This window comes from Acomys russatus, chromosome 31 (genome assembly GCF_903995435.1).
Source record: "Acomys russatus chromosome 31, mAcoRus1.1, whole genome shotgun sequence".
NCBI lineage: Eukaryota > Metazoa > Chordata > Mammalia > Rodentia > Muridae > Acomys > Acomys russatus.
The window spans coordinates 5,402,290-5,427,250 of record NC_067167.1 but is presented as its reverse complement, the minus strand read 5'-3'; the positions used below and the strand labels follow the sequence as shown (position 1 = coordinate 5,427,250).

At 38.1% G+C, this 24,961-nt stretch overlaps 1 protein-coding gene across 1 annotated transcript in view; it reads left to right on the top strand.

The window, feature by feature from the left end:
• The first annotated feature begins 6,628 nt into the window (after window positions 1–6,628).
• LOC127212836 (vomeronasal type-2 receptor 116-like) overlaps window positions 6,629–24,961 on the top strand; it is a 34,125-nt gene continuing 15,792 nt past the window's right edge. Inside the window, exons 1-4 of the mRNA XM_051173025.1 lie at window positions 6,629–6,729; window positions 13,317–13,608; window positions 14,386–15,192; window positions 16,229–16,456. Of these exons, the coding sequence (XP_051028982.1) occupies window positions 13,345–13,608; window positions 14,386–15,192; window positions 16,229–16,456 (1,299 nt within the window). The 5' untranslated portion in view covers window positions 6,629–6,729; window positions 13,317–13,344. The remainder of the gene's footprint in view (window positions 6,730–13,316; window positions 13,609–14,385; window positions 15,193–16,228; window positions 16,457–24,961) is intronic.

Sequence of the window (24,961 nt, the reverse complement as noted above, 5' to 3'; positions counted from 1 at the left end):
CCCAAAAATTCTGGCTGGGCCCTGTGTGCATTTTGGGCCCAAAATCCCTAGCTGAGCTTGGCAGACGGTTCTGGCCCTGAGAATCTAGCTGAGTTCTGCCCGTGGTTCGGTCCCAGTGCTCCTGGCTGGACTTGGCAGGGAACACAGAAGGCTGTGGATACCTTGGCCTGACCCAACGCTCATTCAGAGACCCAGAACAATTGCAGGATCCACAGCAGAGAGGGACTGAGGATCACTGGCTGTGAGAGACCAGAACAACAGGGCTAACCTCCTAACATCCACACCAGTGAAGCTTTGAGCTCGCAGCCTAGGGAAATCGTAAGAAAACAAGTGAATCTATCATCAGACACCCTCCATTCAACTCTGGAAGCTACCCAACAAAAACAAAGACGGCAAGATGTCTAAAGGACAACGAAAAAGCATACGCAAAAAACCCCAAAACAACATGGCGTCTCCAGTTTCCAGCTATCCCAAAGAAAACCACCCAGAGAACTCAAATACAACGGAAATACAAGAAAATGACCTCAAATCCTTAGTAATGAGGATGATAATGGAGGAAACAAATAAAATTCGTAATCAAATGCAGGAAGACGCAGACAAACAGGTGAGAGACATAAAAGAAGCACATAGAGTGGAACTGGAAAAATTGCAGGAAAATGCAAACAACCAGATGAAAGAAATAGCTAAAACGGTTCAAGCTCTGAAGACCTATAAAGAGGCAATGGAAGAAACTCAGGAATATACAAAAAATCAGATGAAAGAAATCAAAAAATCAGTTCAAGATCTGAAAATGAAAATGGATTCAATGATTAAACACACAGACAGAAGAAAAACGAGAACGTGAGACCTCAGAGAAGAAGGCGAGCAACACAGAGGTGAGCTTTTCTAACAGAATCCAAGAGATGGAAGAACGAATCTCAGGGCTAGAAGATACAATCACAGATATTGAATCAACCATTAAAGAAAATGCCAAATCTGGAAAACTCCTGACACAAAACATCCAAGAAATTAAGGACACCATGAAAGAAGAAATTTGCGGATAATAGGCATTGAAGAAAGAGAAGACATCAGACTCCAGGGCCCAGAAACTATTCTCAACAAAATCATAGAAGAAAATTTCCCCAATCTAAAGAAAGAGATGCCTATAAACATACAAGAGGCCTACAGAACACCAAATAGAATTGACCAGAAAAGAAAAACTGCCCGCCACATAATAATCAAAACACAAAACATGCAGAACAAAGAAAAAATATTAAAAGCTGCAAGGGAAAAGGGCCAAATAACATTTAATGGTAAACCTATCAGAATTACACCTGACTTCTCAGCAGAGACCATAAAAGCCAGAAGGTCCTGGACAGAGATCCTGCAAACCTAAGAGAACACAGATGCCAGGCCAGACTACTTTACCCAGCAAAATTATCAATAACCATTGATGGAGAAAACAAAATATTCCATGACAAAAACAAATTCAAACAGTACCTATCCACAAACCCAGCTTTACAGAAGGTACTAGAAGGAAAACTCCATCCCAAAGGGTCAAGCTACAACCAAAACTACCCAGGAAATAGATAACTATCCCATGGCAAAAACACAACTACACAAACGCTCGACTGGAAACAACATCAAAATTAAGACTCTTAACAGTCACTGGTCATTAATATCTCTCAACATCAATGGCCTCAATTCTCCAATAAAAAGACACAGACTAACCGAATGGGTACATAAACAAGACCCAACATTCTTCTGCATCCAAGAAACACATCTCACCCATAATGAAAGGCATTACCTCAGGGTAAAAGGTTGGAAAAAAATATTCCAAGCAAATGGTCACAAGAAGCAAGCAGGTGTAGCCATTTTAGTATCGAACAAAATAGACTTTCAACCAAAATTAATCAAAAGGGATGAGGAAGGACACTTCATACTTATCAAAGGTAAAGTCAACCAAGATGACATCACAATTCTGAACATCTATGCTCCCAATACAAGGGCACCCACATATGTAAAAGATCTCCTAAAAAAGCTTAAACCACACATCGATCCCCACACAATAATAGTGGGAGACTTCAACACCCCACTCTCACTGAAGGATAAGTCATTGAAACAGAAACTAAGCCGAGAAATAACATCATTAACCAATGCCATGGGTCAAATGGATCTAACAGATATCTATAGAACCTTTCACCCAAACAAGAAAGAATACACCTTCTTCTCTGCACCCCATGGAACCTTCTCCAAAATTGATCACATCGTAGGTCACAAAGCAAGCCTCAACAGATACAAGAGGATTGAAATAATACCTTGTATCCTATCAGATCACCATGCTCTTAGGCTGCAATTCAACAACAACAGAAATAACAAAAAGCCTACACGTTTGTGGAAACTAAACAACTCTCTGCTAAATGACACCTGGGTCAGGGAAGAAATAAAGAAAGAAATCAAGGAGTTTCTGAAATTCAATGAAAATGAAGAAACAACATACCCAAATTTGTGGGATACATTGAAAGCAGTGCTAAGAGGAAAATTCATAGCACTAAGTGCCTTTAAAAAGAAATTGGAAACATCGCACATAAGCATCTTAACAACACAACTGGAAGCCCTAGAAAAAAAAGAAGCAGAAACACCCAAGAGGAGTAGACGCCTGGAAATTATCAAACTCAGGGCTGAAATTAACAAATTAGAAACTAAGAAAACAGTCCAAAGAATCAACAAAACCAAAAGCTGGTTCTTTGAGAAAATCAACAAGATAGACAGACCATTAGCCAAACTAACTAAAAGGCAGAGAGACAGTATTGAAATCAACAAAATCAGAAATGAAAAGGGAGACATAACAACAGACACTGAAGAAATTCAAAGAATCATAAGATCCTACTTTGAAGGCATATACGCCACAAAATTTGAAAATCTAAGGGAAATGGACGATTTTCTTGATCAAGTTCACTTGCCAAAGTTGAGTGAAGAACAGATAAACAAGTTAAATAGTCCCATTTCCCCGACAGAAATAGAAGCAATCATCGATGGTCTCCCAACCAAAAAAAGCCCAGGGCCAGATGGTTTCAGTGCAGAATTCTACCAGACCTTTAAGGGCGAGCTAATACCGATACTCTTCAAGCTACTCCAAAAGATAGAAATGGATGGAAAATTACCAAATTCATTCTATGAGGCCATAGTCTCATTGATACCTAAACCTCACAAAGACTCAACAAAGAAAGAGAATTTCAGACCAATTTCTCTTATGAACATAGATGCAAAAATACTAAATAAAATACTTGCAAAACGAATACAGGAGCACATCAAAGATATCATTCATCATGACCAAGTAGGCTTCATTCCAGGCATGCAGGGATGGTTTAATATACAGAAATCCATCAATGTAATCCATCATATAAACAAACTGAAAATAAAAAACCACATGATTATCTCCTTGGATGCAGAGAAAGCATTTGATAAAATTCAACACCCATTCATGTTTAAAGTTTTAGAGAGATCGGGGATACAAGGCACTTTCCTCAACATAATAAAGGCTATATACAGCAAGCCAATAGCCAAAATCAAAGTAAATGGTGAGATACTCAAGGAAATTCCTCTCAAATCGGGAACAAGGCAAGGCTGCCCACTCTCTCCATATCTCTTCAATATAGTACTCGAAGTTCTAGCCAGAGCAATAAGACAACAAAAGGAGATCAAGGGTATCCAAATGGGAAAGGAGGAAGTCAAATTATCCCTCTTTGCAGATGATATGATAGTGTACATAAGTGACCCTCAAAACTCCACCAGAGAACTCCTAAAGCTGATAAACACCTTCAGCAAATTGGCTGGATACAAAATTAACTCAAAAAAGTCTGTAGCCTTCCTATACACAAATGACAAGCTTGCAGAGGAAGAAATTAGGAAAACCACACCCTTCACATTAGCCACAAGCAATATAAAATATCTAGGAGTTACCCTAACTAAGCAAGTGAAGGACTTGTATGAAAAAAATTTCAAAACTCTGAAGAAAGAGATTGAAGATGACCTGAGAAGATGGCGTGATCTTCCTTGCTCATGGATCGGGAGAATTAACATAGTAAAAATGGCCATCCTACCAAAAGCAATCTATAGATTCAATGCAATCCCTATCAAAATAACTACACAATTTTTTAAAGACATTGAAAGTTCAATTCTGAACTTCATATGGAAAAACAAAAAACCCAGAATAGCTAAAACAATCTTGTACAATAAAAGATGCTCCGGAGGAATCTCCATACCTGATCTCAAACTGTACTATAAAGCAATAGTACTTAAAACAGCATGGTACTGGCACAGCAACAGGCTGGTTGATCAGTGGAATCGAATCGAAGACCCAGATATGAATCCACACACATATGGTCACTTGATTTTTGACAAAGAAGCCAAATCCATTCAATGGAAAAAGGATAGCATCTTCAACAAATGGTGCTGGTCTAACTGGAGGTCTATGTGTAAAAAAATGAAACTGGACCCATATTTGTCACCTTGCACAAAACTCAAATCCAAGTGGATTAAAGACCTCAACATAAAACCAGAGACACTAACTCACTTAGAAGAAAAAGTGGGAAAGAGCCTGGAACATATTGGCACAGGAGACAACTTCCTGAACAGAACACCAACGGCCCAGGCCTTAATGTCAACCATTAATAAATGGGACCTCATGAGGCTGAGAAGCTTCTGTAAGGCAGGAGACACTGTCAAGAGAACAAAGCGACAGCCTACAGACTGGGAAAAAATCTTCACCAACCCTACATCTGACAAAGGTCTAATATCCAAAATATATAAAGAACTCAAGAAATTAAACACCACCAAACCGAATAACCCAATTGAGAAATGGGGCTTGGAACTAAACAGAGAATTCTCAACAGAGGAGTATCAAATGGCTGAGAAACACTTAAAGAAATGCTCAACCTCCTTAGTCATCAGGGAAATGCAAATCAAAACAACTCTGAGATTCCATCTTACACCCATCAGAATGGCTAAGATCAAAAATTCAAGCGACACCACATGCTGGCGAGGATGTGGGGAGAGAGGAACACTCCTTCATTGCTGGTGGGAATGCAAACTAGTACAGCCACTTTGGAAATCTATCTGGTGCTATCTCAGAAAAATGGGAATAGGGCTTCCTCAAGACCCAGCTATTCCACTCCTTGGAATATACCCAGAAGATGCTCCAGCACACAACAAGAAAATTTGCTCAACCATGTTCATAGCAGCCTTATTCATAATAGCCAGAACATGGAAACAGCCTAAGTGTCCCTCAGTAGAAGAGTGGATAAAGAAACTGTGGTACATATACACTATGGAATACTACTCAGCTATTAAAAACAAGGAATTCCCGAAATTTGTGGATAAATGGATTGAGCTAGAAATGATCATAATGAGTGAGTTAACCCAGAAGCAGAAAGAATCAAATGGTATATACTCACTTATATCTGCATACTAGCCCAAGGGGCATGTCCCACAAAAGCCTTCACTTACCAGGAAACTGGGACAGAGGGGAAGGCATCCTATTGGGACTCTAAATGAGAGACGCATGGGAGAACAGCAAAATAAAAGGATCCAGAGGGTCCTAGAAATCTACAAGTAGAACAATATGATAGGCAGATTTGGGCCCAGGGGTCCCGCTCAAACTAAGGCACCAGCCAAGGACAATACAGGAGGTAAACTTTAAACCCCTTCCCAGATCTAGCCAATGGTCAGAATATTCTCCACAGTTGAGTGGAGAGTGTGATACGACTTTCTCACATACTCTGGTGCCTCACATTTGACCATGTCCCCTGGAGGGGGAGACCTGGTGGCACTCAGAGGAAGGACAGCAAGTAGCCAAGAAGAGACTTGATACCCTATGAGCATATACAGGGGGACGTAATCCCCCTCAGGAACAGTCATAGGGGAGGGGAATAATGGGAAAAGGGGGGGGGGGGAGGAATGGGAGGATACAAGGGATGGGATAAACATTGAGATGTAACAAGAATAAATTAATAAAAAAAAAAAAATAGTGAATTCAAGTGGCTTCACAAACCCTGGATATATGAGCTGACCCTCACTATCATGGACACTACAGGACAATGTGCTCTATGTATATAGGGAACTCTTCCTAAATGGGTGTTTTCTTGTTACAGTTCATTTTGAATCCTTAGAAACTATACAATTGCATCATGTTAAAATGGCTACGGACGCTTTTCCCCATTTGGGTTGGTCCTTGTGGATTTACTATTCCGGGACATGGATGGGGACATAACGATGCCAGGGACTTGGGAGTATCATTGTTAGACATGTTTTTCCAACATGTGTTTGTCACTGGGACAGAAACCTCAGGTATAAAGCCTGGGGGTAGGTAGAAAACGTTGATGATTTCCCAAGGGGACTGGGGCAGGATGATGATGACTTCGAATGAATGGAGTGTTGAGCACCCTTTACTGTCTGCAACAATTATAAAACCACAAACAAACATTCACCTGATGAAGCCGTGTACCTGGAATCACTGCAAGGTCTATCTGTGTTCAAAGGAACACTCACAATGCTTACATTGATTTCTTTCATCTTGGTGGTGAAGTTTCCTATGTTCCTGTGCAATCATGATATTCTTAGATGCTTGGCGTCTTTGATAGGCAATATATACCAGGATGGAGACATTGTGATCAGTGCTTTCTTACCGCTATATACCTATCAAACCTCCCCACATACTGAAGGGTCAGAAAACACGGACATTTCTGAATGGTAAGTATTGCCTGCACTCTCTTTGGAGCCCAATTTTTGAGGGTGAACCCTTACTCTGTCTTTTATTTTCTTCTTGAAAGGGTTGTCTTCCAACCTGGTATGAGTTTTTAATTTTCATGTATTGTCTTTTCTTTTGTGAGTGAAGGCTGAACACAAAACCACTCTCCAAACAGTTCCTCTGACATCTGCCATGCAGGAGCCAAATGATGTAACTCAGAAATATAACTCTAGGCATGTGCTCAGTTCAATACCAAAAGGTAACAACACAATGAATCTTCTAAAAAATGAGGGTCAGTCTAACGATTGCTTCTTTTCTGCTACTGTGTGTGCCACATTCCAGGGGAAAGCACCTACTACATTTGGTTATTATTTCAAACTCTTTGCATATCACTATTTCCTTCAAAGTGTGCTTCTTCCCTTTGGTGTCACAAGCAGCCCAGGGACAATAATCAGACTTCTGTGAAATTTCCACTCCCTCCCAGATATAATTGATGAAAATACTGGGAAACCCTTTTGACAAAACAATCTTACTGCAATAAAAGGACTGGTTAGTAAAAGAATGACACAGATGAACAGAGTTTAAACAGGTGGCTTTTGCTCCTGTGAACTGAAACCATGCCACTGAGATCACCTTCTGTCAGACACTGAAGTAATAGGTGTTGCCTGCCCGTATATGTTGCCCTCACTGATAAAGATAAGTGTCAAGAAGGAAAGGCATCTGTTTTGCTTAGAAGCAACTTCATCTCTCTCCAATTCCTTGCTATTTGTGAATATCATTCCATTCTCTTTCACTTTTTCCTGTTTGTCTCCTTTTCACTTTATGTAACTCTTCCAGTCTTATATGCATGCTGTCGTCACTATGTTACCTTGCTGCTTTGACTCCCATGGCTGCTGTTCCTTGCCTGTTCTTTAGAGAGATCCAAACTTCAGGTTCATTCTGGTAGGTTCTGATCCAGTGACAGGGTGTCTTAATAGAACAGTCATTAATGGCATGTGTTGAATTCGGTAATAATTTACCTTTCCAGTGTGGAGGGCAAACAGCAAACCCACTTACTCAAAAGCTGAGATGTAATCAACCCAGGTATAAAGTTGAACGCATTTTTTCTAAGTTTTAGGGGGTACAAAGTGATGTGCTGTGTGAAAAATACTGTGTAATTTAATCAAACTTCATAAAATCTATTACCTTAAGATATAAGACCTTTGGCAAAATCTATAATTGGAAATTGTATCAATCGTATTTTCTCTAATACCATGGCATTGCCTTAGTGACTGCATTACTAAATATGGAGGGCACTCTACATTCATAATGTCTCTACAATACTTTTACTGATTTGAGTGGGAACATCTCTTATTGCTATCTATATTTACAATATTTTATTGATGCTTGAGCTGACTATATCTGTGCATATTATATTATGGATACATGTGTGTGTGTGTGTGTGTTTGTGTGTGTGTGTATTTCATGCTTGTTATTCATTCTATTTCTTTATATTTTATTTTCAAATGACATGTTTCACATTGATTTTCAAGGGTTATAAAATGACTATATCTTGATTGCTTGTTTTACACACTTCTGGGTGTGAGTGTGTTTAAGGAGCAAAGGATGTGTATAGTTAAAAAGTCTTCTTATTAAGTAAAGTGGTATTGTAGGCTCTCATCTAAGACCCATGGCTTCACTAGGATTGAGATGTTGGCTTGGTTTCTATACCAGGCAGAGTTTGCCTCTTGTTAAGCAGCTATTAAGACTACTCAATCTCTACCTATTCTTGATATACTTTACTCAATTGGAAGTTTAACAAAGAGCTGTGGTTTAATTCTAGCATTAACTCATAAACTACTTAGAAATACTTGCATTAATCTTTCATGAAATGTTAATATATACACTAAGCTTTATAAGAGCGTGTCATTTATTTTTAGCCTCAAGTGTGTCATGGTCTTTATTGACTCCCCCCCCCCCTGTGTGTGTGTGTATATGTATGTGTACGTGTGCACACGTGCATGTGTGTGTATGTGTGTGTGCATGCATGCATGTGTGTATGTGTGTGTGTGTGTGTTTTATTTGTCTGTATGTCTTTGTGTGTCAGTGAGGACATGTGCATGCCACAGCACACTTGAGTGCAACCTTATTTATTTCCTTGACCTCCACCTTCCTTGAGCCATGGTTTCTTATTCTTTGCTGTATATGCCAGGTTCATTGGACAATTATGTTATCCTGTATCCAACTCGTATGTACTGTAGAAATGCTGGGGTTGATGAGCCAACTACACTATCCAGGATTTTGTTGGTTCCAAGGATTCAAACTCACATCCTCAATACTTGCGCTGTAAGCACTTTACCCATTGAGCTCTGTACCCAACACTTTATTAATTTTTTGCTGAACACTCTATTAATTTTTAGTTTATATCAGTATCTAATCCCTCCCATATAGCATTCCTGTCCAATTCTTTAACTTCTGTTATAAACGTAATTTATTTTATTAATTTATTCTTGTTATATCTCAATGTTAATCCCATCCCTTGTATCTTCCCATTCTTCCCCCCCCCCCATTTTCCCATTATTCCCCTCCCCTATGACTGTTCCTGAGGGGGATTACCTCCCCCTGTATATGCTCATAGAGTATCAAGTCTCTTCTTGGCAACCTGCTGTTCTTTCTCTGAGTGCCACCAGGTCTCCCCCTCCAGGGGACATGGTCAAATGTGAGGCACCAGAGTACGTGAGAAAGTCATAACACACTCTCCACTCAACTGTGGAGAATATTCTGACCATTGGCTAGATCTGGGAAGGGGTTTAAAGTTTACCTCCTGTATTGTCCTTGGCTGGTGCCTTAGTTTGAGCGGGACCCCTGGGCCCAAATCTGCCTATCATATTGTTCTACTTGTAGATTTCTAGGACCCTCTGTATCCTTTTATTTTGCTATTCTCCCTTGCATCTCTCATTTAGAGTCCCAATAGGATGCCTTCCCCTCTGTCCCAGTTTCCTGGTAAGTGAAGGCTTTCGTGGGACATGCCCCTTGGGCTAGTATGCAGATATAAGTGAGTATATACCATTTGATTCTTTCTGCTTCTGGGTTAACTCACTCATTATGATCATTTCTAGCTCAATCCATTTATCCACAGATTTTGGGAATTCCTTGTTTTTAATAGCTGAGTAGTATTTGTATTTTTTCTGAATTCAAAATTATAACCACACTGAGGAAAATATATAACCCTCCCTTTTTATTAAATGCTCATAAGTCTTTAGAAAGTTAGTGTTTAAATTTTTAAATTAATTTAAATTTAAATAAATAAAAGTCTACAAGATATAATCAAATAAATGAAATCACATTGTAAAGGGCCAATATAATCACAACAATTAAGGAATTGTCACTTGATTATCAAGAACTCAAAACACTTGCCCTTTCGGTCTCTTATATTAACTGAGAAAGACAGAAAAGAAACTACTCTACATGGACTCAACACATGGATGGGATTAAGATTCCAATGAAATTCTTCAGAGGAAAAGATAATAATTCCAGTCTTCAACTATTCCACTGAGTAAATATTTCAAGGAAAAACTCACAATATATAAAATCTCACACATATAAATACAACCTTATTTATTGTAGTAGAGCAAAACACTGAATGCAACATGATAGAATTAAACACCTAAGTCCTCAGCTTTACAATGGACCATATTCACTATGCAGAATTACCATATAGAGAATGATCCCAGAAAGATGGAATCACATTAAGGTAGAAACTTCTTAAAAACACAACAAGCTTTTATCTATTAACATTTTCAAGACTGGGTATATAACCCATAACCAATTGGTATGCTCTTTCCAAGGATAAACTATTTCTCCTGCTCTCAGAATCCCTCATTTACCTCTGTTTCTTTTTATAATGATAAAGAATTGTGGGCTTTTCCCTGACCATATCAGCATTTTTATTGACCTTATCATGAAACATAAACATACATACAAGAAAGGTATACAGGTATAGCAGATTGTATTTATGCATTTCAGAATACACATACAGAATTTATGTACAAATATTTGTGTATGTACATATATTCTTCTTATATATTCTTAAATACATACATACATATAGACATGTATATGTCCATGTGTGTGTGTGTGTGTGTGTGTGTGTGTGTGTATAAAGCAATTAGTGAAAAATGAGGCCATGAATTGAAAGAAGGAGGTGTATACAAAAGTTTTGTAGAAAAAAGAAAAAGAAAGTGGTGTAATTATATTGCAATTCAAAATTTAAAGGAACATTTAAAATTTTTTCCAGTGATGTGTACTATATACAAAGTGAATACTGACAACTAAAGCTTAATACAAGATGAAACAGAAATCTAGAATGTTAAGACTAGGAACTCACTAAAGCGAAGCTACATTAAACATGAGAATGAGAAATATAAAATTATATATGGTTCAAGAAAACTAAGTTATTTCTTCAGGGAGAGACAAAAATTAAACAACTATGAACTGTGCAACAGAGGGTGTTTTTTTTATCTAGACTTGCAGTGCACTGTCATGTGCGTGGAAAGCTATATTACAAGAGATTAAGGAAGCTGGCTTTGTAGGTAACAACCCTTCTTTAGCAGCATGAGAACCTGAGTTTAGATTCCCAGGACCCGTGTAAAAGCATGGCATGTCAGGGTGGGCAAAGGAGGATCACTGAGACTTCCTTGCTACTACAGGAGTTCCAGGTTCTGTAAGAAATTCAATGCAAGTGGATTAAGGGGCACAGGAAAAAATAAGGACACAACATTCTAGTCCAGCCTATTTGTGAACATGCACAAATGCAAATCCAATATATATTTAAATATGCATTATATACCATGCTCACATACATATATGATCACGATGATGAATTTAAATACATAACACAGAATGTGTATAAAATATAAAAATTACAGTGGATGCAAATAAATACCATGGATACCTATAGACTTTAGAATTACATAGGAATTCCAGGTGTGGGCATATCCTAGCTTTATGCAATATTCAATTATATGGAAGAATCAGGGGATCTCTGATGGATACCAATGAAACACAAGTTGGTCAAAGAATACAGGGAAGTTATAATACAGGTAAAATTCATATTAAGAATCAAGTCACTCACTTATTATAAAACAGAGCAGCAATCTTATAATTTCTATTTTAAATGCTCTGTCAATACATAACATGAAAGCAGAAAAAAAATTGGGGGATAAAAGAATGAGGTGAAGAAATTGTGTTTTGTTTTCCTTAAGTAAAATATGAAGGATATGTGACTGAGACATCGCCACAAGTAGAGTGACTTGTTAGTTCACCCTGAAAAAAAAATGTCTTGAAGCTGGGAACATGAACAGCATCTGGTGCATGCATTAGTGCCTGTGATAGGGTCTCTAATACTGACTAAAAGCAGGGTATTGCTGCATGGACCTGTAACTCCAGTGATTGGAGGCAGATAAGAGTGGTTTTCATAAAAACATTCTGGCCAGTCAGTCTAGATAAAAGTTTATTGAAAGACTTTGTATTAATGGAATAAGACCCTGATAGAAGAAGACATGTGGCATACACCTCTGGCCTCAAACATCTGGATACACCACATTTGCGTGCGCACACACACACAGGCACGCACACACACACACACACACACACACACTACTCGAAATACATACAAACTAATACACTATATATGTATATATGCACCACATACACATGTACACACCACATATACACACATATATGAAACAAACACATGTATTATATATATATATATTATACACACAATTTATATTTTCCTGAACCTGCAGGAAGCCCAAATTGTAAAGGGTCAAGCAGAAGAACTAAAGATGAAGAGTAAAGATTACAAAAGCAATAACTGAGACCAAAAAGCTTAGCATGAACTGATGACTTATGCCCAACAAGTTTATAAAATATAGCATCCTATGTAAGACCTGTAGTAAGAAAATGGCCAATGTCGGCAGAGAGCTAAGTCAGACAATGTTGGAAAAGAAAATTAAGGATATCTCAGAACCAGATAGATACCTTGGAATGAAAAGCACAACCCAGGAACAAGACCCATGTCAGAAACCTTTGTTGCACTGGCTCTACCCCCACAGAGGCCTTTTCAAGTGCAACCTTGGACAGGAACATACAAATAAATTTCCATTTTCCTTTCACCGGGGTCTCTTAAAAATTCTTGATTCAGTCAAGCTCCACACAATATGTATACTATCCCTTCTCAGAACCACACAAAGTATATTTTTCACTTTTGTGAAGCTTAGGGATTTGAAGTTAAGGGCATGTGACCATCACGTAGTGACTGTCCACTTCCTAAATGGATGATAGTCTTCTTCCCCTGCCCTCATGCAGTAAACAGATGAATGAAGTAGTATGAATTTTTAAGGTATTAGTCTCTGTATGAGCTATGACACATGAACACAACCAGACCTACAGATCACATGTTGCAGCAGCTTCAAATAACAAGGTATGGCCTCAACTTTGAAGCTGTAAGGGGAACCTTTTATTCAAGACATGACAGTTAAAGTATTCATTTAAAGATAATGGTGACTGAAGATTGTTCTGTATGATTCTTATGTCCTCTGCACAGGATCAGTCTCAGCAACTACCAATTTGTGATGGCCTTGACTTTTGCCATTGAAGAGATCAACAGAAATTTCCTTTTTTTACCTAATGTATCTCTGGGATACAATATCTACACTGCAGGGCCAACTCAAAGGGATACAGTACATAATCTCCTCATGTGGCTCATGGGGCAGAGCAAATACCTCACAAACTACACCTGCAGAAGAAAAGAAAACTCTGTGGCTGCAATCACAGGAAGAACAGGGGAAATTTCTTCCCTAATTGCCACATTTTTGGGACTTGATAAATATCCACAGGTGAGACTGTATTGGTAGGAAAAAATAAAAGAATTCTACATTGATGTCAACTTTTGGGTACCAAAAATATGCATGAAGGGAAAAGACTTTCTTTGTGTATAATTTACATAACATAGTCTTGGGATGGATGATAGCCCAGGAGTCAGTAGTGCTTTCAGTATAATCATGAGGATGGGAATTTGGATGCCACTACCACCCATGTCTTCATGATAACACCGCAGAAATAGGATGATCCCTGTGGCTTCCTGTCTCTTATCCAGGCACAAAATGGGAATCTAGAGAGACTGTGCCTCAAGAAAACTGTGTAGACTAAAGCAGAGGACATTGGATACCGTATTCTAGGTCTCACATACACACATATGTGTGTATACCTATAAAACATGAGCATTTACAGTTGTGTGGATATTTACACAAACAAAAATACACAGATACACAGAGAGATAGAGAGAGACAGACACACAGAGAGAGAGAGAGAGAGAGAGAGAGAGAGAGAGAGAGAGAACAAGCCAATGAATCATTTGACATGTACAGTTTTTAAGGATATGAACTCTGACATCATTAGCATATCCACATTTCTTTTGTTTGAAATATACATGAAGAGCATAAGATACACATAAATGTTTATGACAAAAGTGAAATTTTCAACTCATTTTCTGTAATTGTCTCTGGATATTGGAGATGTCTTTAAATACAAATTTGACTTTCTACAACTTTAGCTACTTTCACTAAAATTTTGTTCTTCATTCTTCATGTCACTCCCTGTTCTCTTTTCTTTAGCTGACATTTGGTCCTTATGAACCAAATATGGAAGACCCTGTGAAGTTTCCTTCTCTGTATCAGATGGCCACCAAAGACTCTTCTCTGGCTTCAGGCATGGTCTCATTGTTTGTCAATTTCAGATGGAATTGGGTGGGCCTGGTCATATCCGATGATGAGAAAGCTGTTAATTTTGTCTCAGACTTGATACCACAGATGGAAAGAAACAGAGTCTGTGTAGCCTTCACGCAATTGATACCAGTCACCCTTATGTTCTACATGAGCTATGATTATGTTGCCAATAGCCCAATTGTGAAGAATTCAGCAAAAGTTATTATCATTTATGGTGACACTGATTCTTCTTTAGGTGTGCTCTTTAGAAGATGGGATGTTATACTTCCATGGAGAATCTGGGTGACTACTTCACAATGGGAAGTCTTTACTTCTATGAGACATTTCTTTCTTGACTCATTCCATGGGACTCTCATCTTTTCAAAAAAACATGGTGAGATTCCTACTTTTAAAGAATTTGAAAAGACAGTCACCCCTTCTAAATTCCCAGATGACATTTTCCTTGCAAAAGTGTGGGAAGTTTATTTTGGTTGTGAAGTGTCTAATGCTACCTGTAAATCATTTAAAAACTGCTCATCTAAAGGTTCCTTGGAATGGCTACCTTGGTACCAATTTGACATGGCCATGAGTGATGGCAGTTACCATATATACAATGCTGTGTATGCTGTGGCTCACACCCTCCACAAGATGATTGTGCAACTAGTAGATATGCAAGGAATGAAACAAAGAGGAAAAATGAAGATTCCTCCCTGGAAGGTAATGTCTCTTTCTTTGAAGGTGTAGAGGGTCTCCAAGGTAAATTTTCTAAGTGACCCACAGGTGCTCTGAACAAATACCTTGGGTTCTTTTTGCAATAATAAGTTTTCTTGATGGCTTGTTGCCTAAAGCAAAAATATAAACCTAGTCACCATTAAAATTAATAGGCCAATATCATAGACATAAAAACCTAGGTCCTGAGATTGAAAGGCTGTTGTTATAAAGAGGCCATCAGTACCTGCCCTTTTAAGCTTCACAACAGAAACTCCTAATATACTCCCATGAAGGTCTTAAGTATGAACAAACAATGAAGATAAAAAAGAGTATAGTGTTCCGTCAAATAAAGTAATTTTAGAACATCTCATAAAACAGTATTTACCACAGACACTGTCTTAGGTTTGTTTCCTTTTGCTCTGATAAAACTTGCAGACAAAAGCCCCATAAACGAGAAAGGGAATATTTTACTCAAGATTATATGGTTATGGTATGTCATCATGAGGAACTCAAGACGGCAAAAACTTGAAGCAATTTGCCATGTGAACATCCACTATCAAACGCAAGGATCAGTGAGTTACTGGATGAATACAATCACTCAACTCCGTCACTCAGTTCAGGCCCAGCTCAGTAAACAATTCTGCGTAGTGTGATTCTTCACACATCAGTTAACGCTCGTTCCTAAATCTTTTGTACAAGTGCTCAGACTCCAAGTTAATCTAGACAGTTCTTCACTGAGACCTCATAACCATGTGATTCTAGATTTTGTTAGATTCACAGTTAATACCAACCATAACAAACTGTACTGATTAGTGATGAAAACCACTGAAATTCCTAACTGTCCTGTGGCTTAGCTGAATACTATTAAGGACAGTTAGGATGTTATTTCACCATAAGCATTCATTGTTAATATTGCTGTTGTACACCTGAAATGATGTTTCCTTTTGAGGGTGGAATTAATGAAAATGTGGACATGGCAGAATTCAGGTTTTTTTCATATTAACAGTGAGCATGCCCATCATGAATCATGCATCTCTCTTAGCTGAACCCACTGCTGAAGAATGTTCAATTCATAAATTCCGGCGGATACCCAGTATCTCTGAATCCTTCAGAAAAAAGGCATGAAGATTATGACATTCTGAACTTTCAGAATTTCCCACAAGGTTTTGGATATAAAGTCAAAGTAGGAACATTTTCACCACATTTGCCACATGGTCACCAATTGTCATTGTCAGAGGACAGGATAGAGTGGAGCATAGGAGACAAACAGGTGGGTGGAATCTCACATTATGCTTTACACAAAAGGGAAAAGTTTTAAAAGCAACCTTTAATGAGACTCATGTCTCTTCTTGAATTAAAAGAAAACTTCACTGGCATATTTACACACTTACTTCTCACATTCCAACATTTTCTTTATAAAAAAAATTAGCCACAAATTAACATATTCTTCACCAATGTATATACATGGTTTTACCCATATATATATATATATATATGTGTGTGTGTAATTATGAATTTATATTTATTATATATAATATTTAGTACTATATAACATATTAAATTTAATGCTTAGAATGCTATATATGTCATCATATGTCTCATAAAATTAATTCTTTTTAATAAGAAGTCTGGAGATTTAATTAATAAATTTATTTATTTTTGTTATATACTGATCACAGCTTCCCCTCCCTCCTCTCTTTTCCCTCCCTTCTGTGTCATGTCACTTCCCCCAACCCATCCTCTTCCTTTCTCCTCAGAAGAGGGGTGTCCTCTCATGGATATAAAACAGTATTGTAATATCAGGTTGCCATACAACTAAACTTATCTTCTTTTTGAGGCTAGAGTAGGCAGCTTAGTTAGGGGAAACATTATCCAAAGCCAGGCAATGTAGTCAGACACAGCCCCTGAACCTCCTTTAAGATTCCTACACTGAGACCCACCTGTATAACTGTTACATATGGACAGGGGCCCAGGTCTGGACATGCATTCTCTTGGTTGGCAGTTTAGTCTCTATAAGCCCATATGTGGCCAGGATAGTTAATTCTGTACAAATTGTTGTTAGGCCCTTGCACCCTCTGTCTCATTCTCCTCTTCCACAGGACTCCACAAGCACTGCTGAATGTTTGGCTATGAATCTCTGCATATGTTTCCATCAGCTGCTGGATACAGCTTCTCTCATGACAGTTATGATAGGCTCCTGTCTGCAAGAAAAGCAGAATATCATTAATAATTTCGGGTATGGGCTTCATCTTGTGGTACGGTTCTTAAGCTGGATTGGCTATCCAGTCCTTTAAATTCTGCTCCATCTTTTACCCCTGTCCAACTTCTAGACAGGACAAATTGAGGGTCTAAGGTTTACTGGTTGGGTTAATGTCATAAACCTTCCATTGGAAATTCTGCCTGATTACAGGAGATAGCTCGTTGAGGCTTCATATCCCCCACTGTTAGGAGTCTTAGCTAGTGTTACCCTAGTAGATTCCTGGTAGTTTCCATTGCCCTATATTTTAGGACACCCTAAAGATGACACCATATCCACTTCTCTCTCCCAGTACTCTCTATGTCCCCTACATTTGATCCCTCTTGTTCCCCTCCCCACACCCAATCTCAGGCAATTTCTTCACTCATTTTACCCCAAATGTCTATCTTATTTCCCTTCTTTGTGAGATTCAAGCATCCTCTCTTGGCTATTTTTGGTTTGTGGATTGCAGCATGATTATCCTGTATTTTGTAACTAATATATACTCATGAGTGAATGTATACATGGTTATCTTTCATTTTATTTTATTTTATTATAATTTATTGAGATTGCATCCCAATTATTATCCCATCGCTTGTATATTCTCATACTCTCATCCAACCTACTTCCTTCCCTAGACATGAGGGGACCTCCTCCCCTACCACATGACCACAGTCTATCAGGTCTCATCTGGATAGCCTGTTTTCCTTTTCGCTGTGTGCCCACCAGGCCTCCCCTCCAAATGGAAGTAATCAAATCTAGGGCACCAGAGTTCATGTCAGAAGCATTCCTAACTTCCTCCACAACTGTCCATTGTCTAATTCTGAACAGGGGGTCTAGGTTCACAGCATGCATTATCCTTGTGTAGTGCAACAGTTTGTGAGGCACTGTTGTTTCCAGATAACTGGCCTTGATGGCCTTCAAGTGGGGCTCTTGAACCCTCTGAGTCCTTCCATGCCTCCATTTTTCCCCTACTATGCTCAGCTTTCTGCCCAGCATCCAGCAGCAAATCCCAACATCTGTCCCAATCCCTCACCAGGTGGAGTCTCAGAGGACATCTGTGTTGGTCTAATTAATATATATAATGTATTTATATATTATAAGTGAGTATATATTATATTATAATATATTATAAGTGAGTATATATCATTTGTGTTGTTCTGGGTCTGGGTTACCTCACTCAGGATGATCATTTCCAGTTACATGCATTTGCCTGCAAATTTAAAGATTTCCTTGGTTTTTTAATTGCTGAAAAGTATTCTATTGTGTAATTGTACACAGTTTTTTTTATACATTCATCAGCTGAAGGACATCTATGATGTTTCCAGATTCTGGCTATTATGAACAGAGCTTCTATGAACATAATTAAGCAAATTTTGTTTTTTTTTTTTTTAAGGTAGAGCATCTTTCAGGTATGTTCCCAGGAGTGGTATAGCGTATCTTGAGGTAGCACTATTCCCAATGCTCTGAGAAGGCACCAGATAGATTTCCAAAGTGACTGTACAAGTTTACACTCCCACCAGCAATGGAGTAGTGTTCCCCTTTCTCCATATCTCCACCAGCATGTGCTGTCTCGTGATTTTTTATCTTTGCCATTCTGAAAGGTATAAGATGGAATCTGAGTCATTTTGATTTGCATTTCCATAATAACTAAGGATGTTGAGCATTTCTTTAAGTGTTCTCAGCCATTTAATATGCCTCTGTTGAGAATTCTGTTTAGCTCTGTACCCTACTTTTTAATTGGATAATTTGGTTTGGTGGTGTTTAATTTCTCCAGTTCATTATGTATTTAGGAGATTAGCCCTTTGTCAGATTTAGGGTTGGTGAAGGTCCTTTCCTAGTCCGTCAGCTGTCCTTTAGTTCTGTTGAAAGTATCCATTACCTTACAGAAGTCTTTCAGTTTCATGAAGACACGTTTATTAATTTTTTTTATTCTTGAGGCTGAGCTATGAATTGAAGACCCAGAAAGAAACCTACACACCTATAGACACTTGATTTTTTTGCAAATAAGCCAAAACCATAAAACGGAAAAAAAAAAAAGATAGCATCTTCAACAAATGACGCTGCTCTAAGTGGGTGTCTACATGTAGAAAATGCAAATAGATCCATATCTATTACTCTGCACCAAACTAAAGTCCGAGCTGGTTCTAGACCTCAACAGAAAATGAGACACACCAACTCTGTTAGAAGAACAAGTGGGGAAGAATCTTGAACTCACGGTACAGGACACAACTTCTTGAGCAGAATACTGTTTGCCTTTCTAGGTCTGGGTTACTTCACTCAAAATTATCTTTCTTAGTTCCATCCATATCCCTGCAAATTTGATGATGTCATTGTTTCTGATGGCGGAGTAATATTCCAAAGAGCAAACATACCACATATTTATGTCCATGCTTCATTTCAGGAATGTCTAGGTTGTTTCCAGTTTCTCTTTATTACAAAAAAAAATTTCTATGTGTGTAGTTGAGCAACTGTCCTTGTGGAATGGTGGAGCATCTTTTGGGTATGTGTCCACAAGAGGTATAGCTGGGACTTGTGGAAGATATAGTCCCAATTATCTGAGAAAACCTCATATTGATCTTGAAAGTGGCCGTACAAGATTGTACTCTTGCCAGCAAAGGAGGAGCGTTACTCCGTATTTTTGCCAGCATGAGCTGTCACTTATATTTTTGATCATAGCCATTCTGACAAGGATAAGATGAAATCTCAGAGTTGTTTTAACTACATTTTTATAATGACTAAGGATGTTGAGTATTTCATTAACTGTTTCTCGGTCATTAGAGATTCTCTTTCCATGATTATTTCTATTTGTACCCACTTTTAATTCAGTTATTTGCTTGTTCGTGTTTAATTTCCTGAATTCTGTGTATATTTTTATATATCAGCCCTCTGTCAGAGGTGGAGTTGAATATTTTCCCATTCTGTTGCCTGTGTTTTTGTGATTTTGAAGGCACCCTTTGCCTTACAGAAGACTTCAGCTTCATGAGATCCCATTCATTAATTTTGGTCCTAATGCCTGAGCCTCTGGTGTTCTGTTCAGAATGTAGTCTCCGATACTAATGTGTTCAAGGATATTCACCGCATTCACGTCTATCAGATTTATTGTATATAGTTTTATGTTGAGGTCATCTATCCAATTGTACTTGAGTTTTGTGCAGGGTGTTAGATATAGATATATTTTCATTCTTCTACATGATGACATCCCAGTTACAAAAGCATCATTTGGTAAAGATACTTTCTCTTCTCAAATGTAAAGTTTTGACACCTGTGTCAAAAATCAAGTGTCCATAGGTGTGCAGATTTACTTCTAGTTTTCACTTTCATTCCATTGTTCATCCTGTCTGATTTCATGCCAGCACCATGCACTTTTTATATACGCTTGGTCTGTAGTACAGCTTGACATTAAAGATGGTGATACCTCTAGAAGTTCTTTTATTGCTCAGGATTATTTTAGCTATCCTAGTTTTTGTTGTTGTTCTTGTTTTCCATACAAATTTGAAAATTTTTTACTTTCAAGATATGTATAGAATTGTGTTGAAATTTTGATGAGAATTGCTTTTGGTAAGATGGCCATTTTTACCATGTTAATCCTATGGATCCATGTGCATCTTTTCATCTTCTGACATCTTCTTTGATTTCTTTCTTGAGAAACTTGAAGTCATTGTCAGAAGACTTTCACTTAATTTGCTTAGAGATACACCAAAGTGTTTTATATTCTTTGTGGCTATTGTGAAGTGTATCATTTCTGTAATTTCTTTCTCAGCCTTTTTTCATTGGTAATAGGATAGCTACTGATGTTTTTAGGTAATTTTATATCCAGCCGCTTTGCTGAAGGTGATTATGAGCTGTAGGAGTTCTCTGATAGAAGTTTAGAAGTCACCTTTGTATGCTATTATATCATCTGTGAATAGTGATACTTAGAATTATATCTTCCAAATTTGAATCTCTGTGATATCCTTTAGCTTTCTTATTGCTATAGCTAGAACTTCAAGTACTATATTAAATAGATGTGGAGAGAGTAGCCATTTTTGGCTTGTCCTTGATTTTAGTGGAATTGTTTTAAGTTTCTCTCCATTTAATTTTATCTTGGCTATTGGCTTGCTGTAAATTGTCGTTATTATGTTCAGCTTTGTGCCTCATATTGTTGATCTGTCCAAGAGTTTTTTGTAAGGGGTGTTTCATTTTGCCAAATCTATTTTTGTCATCTAATGAAAATACCATGGAGTTTTTTTTTTCTTTCAGTATTTTAATATGGTAGATGACATTTATGGATTTTTGTATGTTGAACCATCCCAGCATTACTGTGACGATGCCTACTTGATAATGGTGGATGGCGTTTTTGTGTGTTCTGGGATTCAGTTTGTGAATAGTTTCTGGGGAGTTTCTGCATTGATATTCATAAGGAAAATTGGTCTAAAATTCTTCCCTTTGCCTGCAAATTTCAAGATTTCCTTCTTTTTAATGGCTGAGTAATATTCAATTGTTTAAATTTACCACGGTTTCTCTATCTATTATTCAGTTAAGGATCATCTAGTTTGCTTCCAGATTCTGGCTAGTATGAATAAACCTGCCATGAACATAGTTGAGCAAATGCCCTTGTGTGGTGGAACATCATACAGGTATATACCCAGGAAAGGAATAGCTATGTCTTGGGGTAGCACTGTTTCCAATTATCTGAGAAAGTGCCAGGTTGATATCCAAAGTGGTTGTACAAATTTGTGTTGCCACCAACAATAGAGGAGTTTTCCCCTCCCCCCACATCTTTGCCAACACGTGAAGTCACTTGGGTTTTTTATCTTAGCCTTTCTGGGATGTGTAAGATGGAATTTCAGAGTGATTTTTATTTGAATTTCCCCTGATAACTAAGGTCATTGAGCATTTCTTTAAGAGTTTCTACGCCATTAATTGTTCCTCTTCTGGAACTTCTCTTTCTAGGTCTGTACCCCACATTTTAATTGGGTTATTTGGTTTCATGGTGTTTCATTTCTTTGGATATTTGTCCTGTGTCAGATGTAGGGTTGGTGAAAATCATTTCCCAATCTATTGCCTGTCCATTTGTTCTGTTGAAAGTGTCCTTTGCTGTAGAGAAGCTTTTCAATTTCGTGAGATCCCATTTATTAATTGTTGATTGTGGAGCCTGAGCTATTGGTGTTCTGTTCAGAAAGTTGTCTTATGTGCCAATAAGTTCAAGACCCTTCCCCCACTTTTTCTTCTAACAGATTTACTGTGTCTGGTTTTATGTTGAGGTTTTAATACATTTCAACGTTAGGTTTGTGCAGGATGATACTTATGGATCTGTTTGCATTTTTGTACTTGTGGACATCCAGTAAGACCAGCACCATTTGTTGAAGATGCTATCTTTTTTCTTTTTTTAATACTTTTATTTTGTTACACATGTATAAAACAAACTTCATACAGCAGGGAGAACTATGTGACAATCATGAGAATAATGAGTTCTATACATGTTACATTCATAGTGAATTGGCCATCTGCTTTCATCCCATTTGAAGTAAGTGTCTTTCCTGTCTTGTTGGGTCTAAATTTCTGAAAGAAAATCAATATCTATCCTATCTCAACTCTAATAGCTTAACTTCTTTATCTCGATCTAAAATGATCTTGTCCTCTAGCCAACTAAACTTGGTTGTAAAACTTTACTAGCTTGTCTTCAGTGCCCCTCAGAGACTCTAAAAGGAATAAAACTTAAATTCCTGAGTAACCAGCAGTGCGCGTTAGCAGCTTCCAAAATGTACAAATTGACTTAAGACAGTTTACTGCCTGACCAGTCACCAACACACTTTATAACATTGGGGCCTCATCTTCAGATTTTTGGCCTAATATTTCTGCCAGAATTGTTCACAGGTCAGAAACTATTGAGAACTTGTTTGCTCTAACTTGGCAGAGTGCGGCCGTCGACTCTGCCTGGATCTAAGTTGCCCATTTTTAGACAGATTCTGTTTGTGGCAGGAACGAGGACATTTTGCCCAGTGGTTATTTTGCCATCTTTTAAGCCATGTCCATAAGGAGGCTCTTTGATGCTCATCATCTTCTTTGAGGTTGGCTGGATGTTGTCTGGAGTTAACTTATCTTGTTGTCAAAGAAATTTAGCATTGTAAGAACAACTTTAAATGCCATATTCTGTGTGTCTCTGAGGCTTTTGAAGACCTTATTCAACTAATCTACCACATATATTGATAGACTCATATCTATCTGTTAGACTTAGGATATATATTCTTGTGTGAAAACATGCCAAGTATTTGACATGTCCATATTTTGTATCCGTATAATAAATTCTATAGCAATGACTTAGACATAACCTTCATATAAGGAACAATTAAGGCCTTGAGTTAAAAAGTAGATTCAATAATCTGGCTTTTGTTCTATCCTTCCACTATGCTCCTAAATCTCCATTTCTTTCCTTTAAGCTCCCATCTCCTTGCCCAAGTATGCAAGATAAAGGCAAAGAGAGACATTCCTGCATTTACCCTAATTTTTTCTCTGTATAAGACCAATCATGACTTATGACCATCTCCCAATGAGAATAAGCATTTGCAGATTAAGTAAGCAAACAGCAACCCATATAAACTCCCCCTTTGAGAGAATGGGGCATCATTCTCTTAAGGTTTCTTCAGGTTCAATTGGGGCAAATAATAACTTGGAATGGGCCCCCCAAAATTGGAGAGAATGGTTAAGCAATCTAGTGATTGCGTTTGTGGTTCAGTTTCTAAATGTTGAGAGATTCCAGGCTGAGTAGAAGATTGAAATAGTGGTCCAAATTGGATCAGAAGTTTTCTACAATGTTGTCTAGGAAGCTGTCCAAATCTGATGGGTAAAAGCAATAGAATCATCTGGGGCTGGAACTAGGAGAATGCAGGATGTCAGTGTCCATTGTGCTGGGAGGAATGATTCCTGTCAGGTCTGATCAGCTGGTTATTTTTTTCTGAGAACATAATTTTTCACAAGCATTATACATTTCTAACATTATAATTGTATGAGGTGTGCGGGATGCACAGAACAATTAAAGCTAGTTTTCTGGTCATTGTATGGGTCGACGTAAGGCATTTACACATCTTCCTTTATGCCTTACTAGCAGTGGCCTCTAATACTAAGTTACAGAGAATCTGTGGTCAAAATGAGGCCTCTCTATGCCTTTACATTTATATCTCTGTCAGTCTCAGAACTATTCCCATGTAGTGGGATTAAGAATATTAAATTACCTGCTTGTTCTGTAGTTTGAGTTCTTTGCATCTCAATTGTAGCCCCCTCTCTGATCCCACATCATTTCTCATCTACCCCCGATCCCATGCCTGCTCTCAGCCCCTTTCCCTCCCTCCCTAGTCCTTAGATAGGGGAGCTCTCCTCCACTAACATCTGCCCTTAGTTTATCTAGTATCCTCTGTACTATATATGACCTCTTCCTCTGTGGCCAGACAGGGCCACCCTACACTCTCAGGACTCTGTCCAGTGTTCAGCATTAAGTCTCTGTAACTGGCCCTATACCCTGCTGGGTGGAGACTCTCCTATGATGTCTATGTTGGTTTA